The 12,511-nt window shown below is 32.3% G+C and overlaps 2 protein-coding genes across 2 annotated transcripts; one reads left to right on the plus strand and one right to left on the minus strand.

Moving 5' to 3' along the window:
• Window positions 1–7: 7 nt before the first annotated feature.
• LOC120249770 (pentatricopeptide repeat-containing protein At4g35850, mitochondrial) lies at window positions 8–4,546 on the plus strand. Its single transcript, XM_039258410.1, has 12 exons — window positions 8–216; window positions 299–461; window positions 553–618; window positions 704–801; window positions 1,459–1,570; window positions 1,654–1,860; window positions 2,333–2,409; window positions 2,584–2,674; window positions 2,808–2,873; window positions 2,953–3,030; window positions 3,118–3,219; window positions 4,210–4,546. The coding sequence occupies exons 1-12, from the start codon at window positions 44–46 to the stop codon at window positions 4,300–4,302; spliced, it is 1,326 nt and encodes a 441-aa protein (XP_039114344.1). The 5' UTR covers window positions 8–43; the 3' UTR covers window positions 4,303–4,546.
• On the minus strand, window positions 4,543–7,395 carry LOC120249773 (syntaxin-132-like). Its single transcript, XM_039258414.1, has 13 exons — window positions 7,224–7,395; window positions 6,540–6,650; window positions 6,336–6,392; window positions 6,196–6,244; window positions 6,017–6,105; window positions 5,826–5,899; window positions 5,705–5,747; window positions 5,504–5,564; window positions 5,388–5,413; window positions 5,230–5,307; window positions 5,024–5,104; window positions 4,891–4,956; window positions 4,543–4,800 (listed from the first exon to the last, which is right to left on the minus strand). The coding sequence occupies exons 1-13, from the start codon at window positions 7,239–7,241 to the stop codon at window positions 4,636–4,638; spliced, it is 918 nt and encodes a 305-aa protein (XP_039114348.1). The 5' UTR covers window positions 7,242–7,395; the 3' UTR covers window positions 4,543–4,635.
• Window positions 7,396–12,511: the final 5,116 nt, after the last annotated feature.

Genomic DNA, 12,511 nt, shown 5'->3' on the forward strand with positions numbered 1-12,511 from the left:
AACCCTTGCATTTGTTTCTCTTTCTGCCTCGCCTCGCGCTACCATGATTACTCGCCGCCTTCTCTCTTCGTGGCCGCGCCACTGCCGGACGGTGGCTCCGGCGAGTGGGCACCGCACCTTCTCGGCGGATGTGTCACCCGAGTATGCTCGCCGAAACTACGCTGGCAATCTCTCCGAATACAACACTGTCATCTCCTCTCTCATCTCTCAGCGCAGGTAAGCTCCCTTCTTTTCCTTTGATCTCCCTTTGACTTGTTTTGTTTTGTTTCTAATGGAGTGGTTTTGCTGGCGGTTTCAGGAGCTTCTTGCTCCGGGATGTGTACGACGACATGATGCTTGACGGCGTGCAGCCCGTCCGGGATACCTTTCACTCGCTCATCGTTGGGTGCATGAAGGGTAGCCGCCTTCAAGATGCTTTCTTTTTTCGTGATGAGATGATGGCAATGGGCCTTCCACCCGATGTAAATCTTTACCCATTGCTTGTGATGTGAATCTTGGGTTGCTTTAGCTCTAAAGGTATTTTTTTTTAGGGTTTTGGGTTTTGTTTTGCAGGTCAATCTGTATAATTTCTTGATCTCAACCTGTGGGAAATGCAAGAGTTCTGATGCAGCGATCAAAGTTGGTTCTTGTTTTCCTTTCTTTAATGTTTCTTATCTTGGATTTCATGGAAGGCTGACCGGATTGTATTTGTCTTGAAATGAAGCTTTTGGAAGAGATGAAGAGACATGGTGTAAAACTTAAGGGGGAAACGTACATTTGCCTTCTCAACGCTTGTGCAGCAACGGGCCGAACAGATTTAGTGTATGTTGTTTCATTACACTATTCTAGTGAAAATTCTCTGGAATTTGTTTCCGTTTATCTAATTTAAGTGTTAATGGGAATTTTTGGAACTGCTCAACCTTGTTAGGCTGTACATATGACCTTGATATTTGATAGGTAGTGTATCTAAAAGACTAGAGTTTGTGAGGTTATATAATGAGGATGGTAGAAATACGTTGATTTTCTATATATGCGTAACTTGTCATGTATTAAAGCTAAGGTTATGAAAAATAAACCTGTTTTTTGGATTGTAACTCTGGATATACAAGGACTTTTGTGAGATCAAAGTGACTGAACTTAATTATTAATTCATTGAAGGTAGCTGTTACAGTTTACTTTTTCTTAGACTGTAACTCCTTGGATAAGCACCTGGGTGAGATCATTGTTCCTGATCATGTCCAGGTCAATGATACTTTCTTTTGCTTGTAAATTTCTCTCTGTTAATAGGATGGTCATTGTGATGATCTAGACCACAACTTGCTTTAGGCATTATTAAATTGGCTTGACTGGATACCTCAGTCAAAAGCTTAGGTCTCCCAATTTATAAGTATGGTGGGATTCTTTCTTAGATGATATTTGAATTGGCTTCATGAAGCTGTTTATTTAATGTATTTATATCCTTTGTTTTTGGATTCCCAGGCTAACACTAGTTCGGGATATGGCTGCTGTCGGTCTGAATAAGTTCTGTTATGCTGGACTCATAACTGCATACAAGAACAAATTACCGACTACAGAGGAAACATTTGCAAAAGTGACTGTGCCTATTATCAGCTGGACTTTCTTACATTCTACCTTGATGGTTTACACGTTCTGAGATTCTTCTTTGTTGTGTAGATTATTGAGTATGTCCAAGCATCCAAAGGGTGGTCATCTGTTGAAGCCTCGACTGAGAGCGGAGAAAATGTCATGATGAATGTTTCATTGGAAGAATTGTACAACATCCCAACTGCAGAGTATGTGCATAGGCGTGCGTTTGTAAACAGACAGCTCACAGTATATCATGTTGCTTTACACGCTTGTGCTGAACTAAAGAACAAGGAGGTATTCTATTGTATCTATCCTATACATCTGACAATTGCACCTCCAATCAGTAGGTCATTTAGCAAGAACTAAGAGGTCTCTCCCTGAAGTCCCTGCCATAAGACCCTCACATGGAGAACATTTCATTGGTTCAAACCCATTTTTGGTGGTGGTCACAGCATCCTCACATTTGAATAAACAATTTTATGAACTCAGCACTTATTGATTACACAGTCTGAACAACCTGTAGTGGATCAATCAAGTTAGTCACCATGAATAGTCTCAAGTATCCAGTAGCATAGGTACATCAGAATGAGGAAATCTGATAGTGGAGTAGAGACTGTAGAATTATTTTGAAATGCAAAATAGTTAAGCAAATTCCTGTTTTTTAATGGATAAAAGTCAAATTTTGATTTCAGGAAACCATGTCTAATTGGTTATCAAGTTCATAATTATTAATTCTTAATTAATATCTGTTTTTTCACTGTTGTAGACAATGGAAACTCTTCTTGATATGCTAAAGACAGATGGTTACACTTTTGATGCTTTCATTGCGATGCAAGCTATGAGGTAAATTTCTGCGATACCATTCAACAAAGTAATTACAATGCCCTTGAAGGAAACTGCAGCATTTTTTGTTTGTGTCATTGCATGAATTGTGCCAGATTGTTCAGCTAAGGTTCTGTGATTATCATGTTTTTTGGTGTAACTGCTGAAACTCTACCCATTGGTGTCTCTAAACAGGTGTTACTTACACTGTGGTGATATTGATTCTGGAGTTAAAATCTTTGAGGAGTACTCAAGCTCAAAACCACCAACAGCTGAGTTGTTTGTGGTGAGTCTACACTTGATGAATTTAAGAATGTGAATTTTTCTAATGTTTTACAATTAAAAAAAAAGGCAAGACTGCTTTCTAGAGCATGTTTTGAGAGTGATTAGGTTCATCTGTTAATTTTTTGATTTCTCAGACCCTAGCTGAAGGAGCGATGGTTGGATATACTCCTAAAGGGATGCAACTTGCTCAAGAGACACTGGTATGTGATCTATGTATACTTTCAGAATTTTTGGTAACTTTTTGTCAAACTTTTAATTAACTTGTTACTGTTCATACAGGAAAAAATGAATGCTAGAGGAATTTTCTTGAATGCAAGGATGGGTAGTGATCTCCTTCTTGCAGCAGCTGGAGAAAAGGTAAGCAGATGGTAATATCTTTAGTACTTGGTGATGCTGGTGATGTTGCCATACCTTTAACAATGTAATTGTTTGGGGGTTGTGCAGATGGGTGGATATACTACTGCAAATTACGTATGGGATCTATTGCAAAGTCGAAAAATCAATCCTTCTCTTCCTGCTGTTGAGGCCTATTACAAGGGTTTAAAGGTAATTGACACTCAAGAATTATACATTTTTATCTTGGATTTCAGTAGTTTCTGCATCAAAAGACCTGATGAACTATAGTTATGTTTTCACACGCTTGTTTGTGGATGATCCTTTTATGTTTCTTGATTTTCTTAGCAGTATTTTACCTTCACAATGGCTTGCCTATGCGCTTCACATATGCTAATCATTCTTTTCTTTTTTGACTATTTGACCATTGAGTAACGACCTTGAGAATGAACAGTGCTTTTGTTCATTTTTTGATACTTATTCTTGAAATATATCTTTACAACTTCTGAAATACTTGCTTTGCTGTGCATGTTATAAAACTGAATTCCTTTTGTTTCTTTTTCTTCAATTTTGGAGGCTTTATTGTAAATTTGATGAATAAATTTTTTGACTCATTTTTATTTTGATCACCGAATTTCAATTTGCATCAATTTGGTTATTTAACTTTAATTTGATTTCATCAGGCAATAAATCAATTTAAGTTCGGTGATCAAAGTGAAAATGAGTCAAAGTATAGTGACCTACTAAAAAATTTACTTTACATTTGATGCTCTACTGCTAAAATTGCAAACAACTCTGTAGTGTGGTTGTGACCCTTGCAGAAGCAAACAATTTGACAATTTAACAATTTAACACTCTTCTTTAAACCTGTGAATATGTGTTCACCATATTCATATTTAGTGTTCGGCTCATTTATATTTTCAGATGCCTGTTGATCAAAGGCTTCGAAATTCCATCCTTTTTTGTGAACCCTAATTTGTTCATTCAATGGACGGATGGCCATAACCAGTAAGATGTGGATTTGCACCTACACCTGCTAATGTCATGTAGTAGTTATTTGCCATTTTTTTAATATGCTGACTGGAGGACTACTTCTAAACAGCATGTCTTGATAAATAAGGAATATCAGTTATTGTCTCAAACCTTGTGACATGTTTTCATAAATTCTTATGCTAACATATTAACAATATTTCATTGTTTCAGCAACGGGAGATACCATCAGACGACCCACGACTTGTGCTGGTTGGGCGCACATATGATAACCTTTCCATTCGATCTGCCCGAAGAAATGAGTAAGTATTCTGCCAGTCGTGCGTCCTGGCTTTTAAACCAACGCTCTCCTTAGTTGAATACATCCAAGGCAAAATAAAATGCCCCAATGTTGATCCTTCTATCCATTAATTTATTGATTATGGTGATGTTCTGGTTCACAAATTAGCATCTGGTTATCTGAAAATCAAACAAAATCTGAAGTATGTATGTTTTCCGGCCATTTATGTCAAGTTGTAATCCACTGATCCATGTCAACATTTGAACTCAAGGAAAATCTCTATCATATTTATCTACAAAAAGTATACAGCTGCAGTAGTATTATTGTAATTCCACACCTATTACACCATACAAGGGGAACTAGTTTTTTGACCATGGTTTAAGTACAACAAGGAGAACAACAGCAATGATGATTATGAGGATAATTATAGCTATGCATGTACATTTCCGAGTATTTTTTTGTAGTCTCCTCGCCTTTTGGAGGGCACCAATTCCAGACTGAATATGATCATCAGCGTTTGTGACCTGCATGCAAAGGAAGAAGATAACAAACACTGAATTTTCGAAAAGCATACACATTTGCACGAAAAATTCATATTTTCTTTCACCCCTCACCTGTGCTTCAATGTTGTCAAGCATGTCACCTTGAGCCTCAATCAACACAGCCATGTCGAGGAAAATCTATACCAAAAAAGGTGATGAAACACCAGCACACAGACCAAATGCAACAAGGATCAAGTGAAGTTACCTGTTGCAAGTCAGTAAGCTTCTTTTCGATCTCCCTCACAGCGTCATGACGCTCCTGGATTTCTGCCAGGGTTTCAACTATCTGAAGCCGAAAAATGACTTCATGATTTATAAGAATGCAGACTACTAAAATTTTACTAACACATGAAGCTCTGACGAGAATGAATGAGAAATCTGTGTTTGATATGTTTACAATAATGAACTAACCTGGCCCCTTCCTTGTTCCTGAATGGCTTTCTGGAATATTTGCTCACTATCCCCAGTTTCAATCAATCTATCAATTGTCTGTAGAAACATAACTTATGACTAATTAGCTGTGATATGCTATTTCCAGTAAAGCTCATTGTCTTTGGAAAAGATCTCACCTGTTCATCTGCATGATTGCCAGTCACTGGGCATATGAAAAAATACAAAATAATTAGTTTCATATACATATGATTGGGTTAACTCATTGAAAGTTACAAGCTCATGCATTATTTACCTGTAAAAACCCGTCTCTCAACAACCTCTCTGTACTCCTGATGGATTGTTTCCCTCAGAGTCTGCAGGTATACATCAAAACCAGAATCGGTTGATAAATCAAATAATGGGCTTCTTCGTATTTAAATTTCTATTGCCAAAAATCGATTTGAGTACAATGAAGAATTAAGGTTTACAGGGATAAATTAAGCACAGATACTACCTGAAAGTCAGACATCCTCTCTTTCAACTTCTTCTTCAGCGCTCTGCATTCATAGTAATATTATTATGTATTTGAGGCAAAGCTTTTTAGAATTGCAAAGAAAAGCAACACACGAAATTACATAGTTGTTGATATTCTTGACCGATCTACTCCCGATCCCTTTTCACATCCTGGCTTTTCTCTATTCAACAAATTCTTTGTTTAAGGGAGATAAATAAAAGTCAGTGAGTTGCACTGATGATGGACAAAGAATACTTGTAATCATGTGTTCACAAAGAGAAATTTAAATAGGAATAGTTTCAAGAAACATACATCTTTATCCAGTTCCTCTAGTTTCACTTTTACAATTCGTGCAACTTTTCCGACTTCATCGATATCTTTCTCCATTCGCTGTTTGATTGCTGCTCACAATGTATTTTATCAACAAAAGTTGAACATAATTCCAAAGAAACAAATTAACTGGAAGAAAAGTAAACTGTAATTAACATTACATTTCATGGCAGCTGCCTTGGTGACACCTTTTGACTCCTCATTTGCATCCTGAAAAAATGCAGCCAGAACTAAGTGCACACTTGTATTATTTAAATCAGAAAAAACAAATTCCTTAATTCACCTTAGACAGGATTCATACCTGAAGCTTTTTCAATAGCATTGAAAGATTCTGAATTTGCTTCTCAATACCTTGAACCTATGGCAAGAAGAATGAGAATGAAATTATTAATCAAACCAACAACTGAGTCACAGAAGAGTATCTGATGAACTAGAGTTGATGAAAAAAAAAAAGAAGGTAACTATCCATTTGAAACACAAGATCAACAACAATAGTCATGATTACCTTCTTAAAGAAATCATCCAGACCAATCTCTCCAGTGTTTGTCACAACCTGTGTTCCTAGTTCAATATCCCCGTCTCGGGATGTCTGGCCTCGCGAAAGCTCGAAAGAATCCTGCAAATAAATAGTTCATCAATACTAAAAGAAAGACAATAAAAGATTAAAATAAAAAACCAAGAGCTCACTAATGGATTATCATAGCTTGCTAAATTTCTGAGAAAAAAAAAAAATTTCACATTAATTCATCATAGACTTCAATAAACATACTGAGATTTTACAATATAACAATCCATTGTTTTTCTTCCACTCTTAAAGAGACAGATTTCCAAACTCTGGTATTCATATTCTATCAGCAAATCATCACTAAACTTTTTAACAATCCCTTCAACTTCACAGTTTCATTTGTCCAAAGGCCTTTTGCTTCCTATAATCAATTATATACTCAATTTTAAATTATAAAGCTCATCTCTATATCTGAATACCAACAACTTAAATTGTCTTCATAGATTAATGAAACACCAAATTTTCACTAAATATTCAACTTTTTTCATCTTAACAATTAGTCCAGGTACTGAAAAAACCAAATTCCACAGCATTCATGCATGTAAATACACCATCTGGGCATCAAAACTCCCCCAATTCATTAAACATAAAATTTCAGTAAAAAAAACACAGAATTCATCATACCGTGAGAAGGTTATGCATCTTGGATAGATTGAAAACAAGAACTACAAACAAAGTCCTCGATCTAGATCAGCGAACAAGATCAAAAGCTTTGATTTTTCAGCGAAATCAAGAGGAAAGACGCGAGCTTTGAGAGATGACCAGGCTTGCGTTTCCCGAATCGGGGAAGATAGGCAGGAGGAAGGATAGTGTGCTTCCATTTTCTCCGGGTTTGGTTACGTGTCAATGTAGGATTGGTCAGAATAGATGTTTGCTGTTATTGTCTGAAGAGCTGAGGAAATTTCTGTTAGTGTTTTGGTCAATCATGACCCCCTCGTTTTCCAGATTATCATAGACTAATCGTGCCACGTGATCTGCACGTGATTTTAGGTCATAGAGACGTATTTATCTTTTCTTAAGGGAAAAAATATTAATTACTATCAATCTTTTTATGATTATAATTTATAAGTGTGATTTTGATTGCGAAAAAACTAAACATTGAAAGTGTTATGATTGATGTGATGTGATGTGTTATTGAGAAGACCTGATTAAAAAATAAATTTATTTGAAATAAATTGATAGTAACACATATTACTAATAAATTATAAAAAAATCATTAAGATGATTCGTGTATGTTTTTAGACTATCAATAAATGTGACATGAGTAAAATATAAAAAAATTTAGATAAAAAGTTGAATAAAAAGGAAATATAGATATAAGAAATATACATTAGAAATTTCATATAATGATGTATTTAGACTTAATAAAACATTATAGAAAGAAATAATTCATGTAACCGATCTAATAATTGAAATTAATAACTTGTTGTTTTAAAGATAGTTTATTAAAATATTTTTTAGTAATTAACAAGGCTTCAAAATTATATGTAGAAACATTGAAAAAAAAAGGTATTTTATCAAATTTGATTGAAATCATATTAAATTGTATTACAACAAATAAATTTGATTATATTTATGTTAATTTGATTTATGATGATATTTATTAATGATATATGTTGCTATTACTTTTAAAGTTATATAATTTTTTAATTAAATTTTATAGAAAAATAATTTAGGGAAGCCTTGGTAGTTGAAATAATTGAGAATAAATCCCTTATCTCAACTTATTTCGTAAGTAAAAGCCACTTTAAATTTTCACTTTGACTGTCATTTAATTTGAAAATTTAAATTTTAACAACATCACTCATAGACTTAATTTATTAGACTGGTCTAAAAATAAATAATTTGACTTGAATTTAAATATAATACTAGTCACATAAAGAAATAATTAAAATCTTAGATTTGATCACTAAAAAAGAATTTAGAAAGTTTGAATATACTTAAGTGTTATTATCTAGGTTAGTTGAAGAAGCAATTTGCTAGTTTATTCATTAATTAAAAAACTTAATCTTAGTGGCAGTGTATATTAATCATGTGGTCCATCAGATGATGAAAATAAATAGATAATTAGCTGTGTTATTCACATTAAAATGGTCATGTAGACCAAATAGTGGTCATATTTCACAGTTAGTCTTAATTATATATCTACACTAATAAATTCAATCAAAGATAATAAATTCAAACATTCATGTCAATTTCTTTGATGACTTAACTTCGGCAATTGAATTAAGACTAATTCATCTTTTGTACCTTATTCGGTACGTACCCTAACCATATTATTTATCTTTAATTATTATTTTTAATCTATTTTTAAATATTAACTCGTTATAATTATCCTTTTACTTCATTTTTTACATCAAATAAATTATAACACCAAGAACTTAAATTTATTGAATTGGTCCAAACGTAAATCATTTGACTTCAATTTAAATATAACACTAGTCACATAAAAAATAAATAAAATCTTAGGCTTTTTTAATCAAAAGGAATTGAAAAGGATTGAATATACTTGAATGATATTTATATACATTAGTTGAAGAAGCAATTTGCTAGTTTATTTATTAATCTTAGTGGCAGTGTATACTTGATAGTCCATCAAAATAAAAAAAATATATATATATTATTCACATTTCAGTGGTCATGTAGACCAAATTGTCGTGATATTGGAAATACAAAAGTACTAAATTCACATTTAGACTTAGTACACTAATAAATTCAATCAAAGATAATAAATCCAAACATTCATGTCAATTTCTTTGATGTCTTAATTTGGCAAATTGCGTTTGACTAATTCATCTTGTCTACCTTATTTGGGACTTATGCCACCTTTATTATTTATCTTTATTTATTTATTTTAATCAATTTTTGAAAATTAACCTCATTATATATATATTCGACAAACAGGTGGCAAGCACCCACATAAAATATAAAGTTAATAATTCAATACACTTGTGTTTTTATTTTATATGATTTTTGGAATTCGATATCAGGATATCTCCAAAACAAACACCTTATATAAAAAACTTGCAATAAGCTGAAAGACTGTTGATATCTCATGATAATATCTTTTCTAACTTCATTTTTTATATTAAATAAAATTTTCTACTTGTTGTGTTTTATTAAACTATTTTATTTGCAATTTTTTATTTTATTTTATTTTAATAAATAAAATTATAATATACTACAGAAAAAAAGAAGTTTCAAAAAATAATGGAAATTAATACTGAATTATCATTTATCATAACTTATAAATATTCTCATTGATAGAGCCAAGGCCTCCTAATGTACACATCTATGGCTGTGGCTTGTTCACGTTGTGAAAAAAAAAACTTGTAAATATTAGGTTAAAACATCAAAATAGTCCCTCTATTTTATATTGTGTCCTTTTAATCCCTTTAATATAAAATCTGTAATTTTAGTTCTTGTATTTGCACATTTCGGACATTTAGCTGACAGAGCCACTCTTTTAGTCTTTGTATTTGCACATTTTTATCTTTTTTGATCTGACGGATTTAACCTTTTGGTCCCTCTAGCTGATGAATTTGAGGGGAAAAAAATGAAAATGTGCAAATATGAAGACTAAAATAACGGATTTTATATTAAAGGGAACTAAAAGGACAAAAAACGTAAAATGAAAGGATCATTTAGATATTTGGACCTAAATATTATATTTATATATATATATAAATATGCATAACCATTAATTATAAGGGGAAATTTAAGTTTCTAGAAAGGTTGCACTAAATATTCAATATATCACCGTATGATTTGAGTTGCTGCTGCGTTTCTTTTTCATTCCAAACGGACTCTTGACTCAGTTACACATTTGATTATTTATTTATTTATTTTTCTAGAAGGCCACCTCTACATATATATATATATATATATATGTCTAATGTCTCCAATTTAGACTTGTTCCATTTAATAAAACCTCACCTTCCCACGTGCCACCAACTACCTCTCACGTGCCGCATCCCTCTTTCAAGATCTATATATATATATATGAACAGACATAACTCTAGGGAGATGGATTGGAGGAGGTGCATGAATGAGCTTCCTCCGGCCATCTCCGAGGAGAGTGCTGATTCCGAGGTAAACTCCGGTTGGCCTTTTGCAGGGACCGACATCGTCATCGATGATGAAGATGATGCAGAATCATGCAGTGGTGTAACTGATCATGGCATGGGAGAAGATCAAAGGATCTTGAGTTGGAAGTCTTGGTTAATGGAGATTTCTCCAAAGTATGAGCAGTGTAATAATATAAATTGTGATCAAGATGGTCATGAAGGTAAAGATAAAGGTGAAGGTGAAGTTAAAGGTGAAGATGATGGCATGTCAACAATGGAGGAGTTGGTAGATGAAAAAGAGAGCAATAGACTCTTTTGGGAAGCTTGTTTAGCTCATGGCTATCCATGATCATATATATATGTATGTATGTATATGTATGTATGTATTATTGTATCCACATACACACATATATGTATACAGAAATATTGTATACATATACTTGTGTTTATTTTGTTTATTATTTTTTTTAAATGAATGATTGTTAGTGATGTATATATGTATGTATTCTTGTATCCACATACACACATACATGTATACAGAAATATTGTATACATATACTTGTGTTTATTTTGTTTATTATTATTTTTTATTTGATGTTATTGAATGAATGATTGTTAGTGATGTGGTTTTGAAGTAATTAATGGTTATTATTGTGATTAAAAAGATTGATAAAATTAAAGGTGGTGAGAAGATGACTTAGAAACCGCTGTGGTTAGTCTCCATTGGCATGCTCACCAAACTCTTTAGTAGATATGCATCATGCCTCTTTGTTAGTCTTTGGAGGGCAAACAAAATTTCTACTTGAAAACCTAAGCTTTGACTCATGCTAATTGTAGTGATTGGGTGTATTTATTGATTTTTTTTTAATAACCTACAAAAAGCTCTCATTTAAGAGTTTATCAAGAGATAAGCAACTACGGAGATTACAGTTTTATTGATTCTTTGATTGCCTCGTCAATATCTAACAATATATAATTTGAAAAAAAAAAAAAAATCGGAGTAAAATAAATTTTAAAATATTGAAATTTAACTTAAAAAAATATATATATTCTAAGACTTTTTGGTGAACTGAGATTAAATTATATAATATATTTTTGTTAATCCATTTATACCTTCCCAAAATATTTTTAATGACTTTCATATTTTGCAAATCGATTTGAAAAAAAATTGTTATCTAAATTTTGAAGTTGTTAGAGGATAGAGTAATTGAATGTAATGCATTTTATGTTATTTATACATAACATTATATATTAAATTTATTTAAAATCAGTTTTATGGTATTTTATATAATTACATAATTTAAATTTGCTGAAGCTAGTCCACTCCAACTCGAAGTATGTTTCTGCTAAGGTATTGATTATGGTAGGTGTTATGCTTTATATTATTATTATTTTGTTTTATTTTTTTTTTATTGACAAAATGTGACAAGTGCATATCAAGGACGGAGAGAAGTATGAAACAAGCTCAATAAGGGTCTTCATCTTATGTGGATTTTGAGGTTCAATTTTTTATTATCGTCAAAACAATCACTATACACAAGGTACCAATATTTAATAGGTTAATAAGCTATTGGTATTATACTAAAATTAATTTTAGTATAAATATCTTTATATCTAAACATCAATAAAAAAGCATAAAGATTCAAAGCATTATATTGCTGATCAAAATAAACAGAATAATTCAAGTATTTAATTATTATCGCTAGTTAAATTAATATTTTATTAATATAATTTTATATTTAATCTATTTACGAAGTTTGGAATAATAGGTTTTTTTTTCTTTCAATTAATATTCTATTAATTTTATTAGAGACATAGGTACTAGTTAAAGTTATAACTTATTTG

The sequence above is a fragment of the Dioscorea cayenensis genome, chromosome 19 (assembly GCF_009730915.1).
Source record: "Dioscorea cayenensis subsp. rotundata cultivar TDr96_F1 chromosome 19, TDr96_F1_v2_PseudoChromosome.rev07_lg8_w22 25.fasta, whole genome shotgun sequence".
Lineage (NCBI taxonomy): Eukaryota > Viridiplantae > Streptophyta > Magnoliopsida > Dioscoreales > Dioscoreaceae > Dioscorea > Dioscorea cayenensis.

What these genes read in the sequence shown, in the direction of transcription:
- LOC120249770 (XM_039258410.1), top strand. Translation starts at nt 44, where the DNA reads ATGATTACTCGCCGCCTTCTCTCTTCGTGGCCGCGCCACTGCCGGACG. An exon ending in CAGAGGAAACATTTGCAAAA is followed by an intron (nt 1,571 to 1,653) that starts GTGACTGTGCCT and finishes TTTGTTGTGTAG; the next exon opens with ATTATTGAGTATGTCCAAGC. An exon ending in TTGCAGCAGCTGGAGAAAAG is followed by an intron (nt 3,031 to 3,117) that starts GTAAGCAGATGG and finishes GGGGTTGTGCAG; the next exon opens with ATGGGTGGATATACTACTGC.
- LOC120249773 (XM_039258414.1), bottom strand. An exon ending in TAGAGGAACTGGATAAAGAT is followed by an intron (nt 5,900 to 6,016) that starts GTATGTTTCTTG and finishes CCTTAAACAAAG; the next exon opens with AATTTGTTGAATAGAGAAAA. An exon ending in GCAATCATGCAGATGAACAG is followed by an intron (nt 5,308 to 5,387) that starts GTGAGATCTTTT and finishes ATGTTTCTACAG; the next exon opens with ACAATTGATAGATTGATTGA.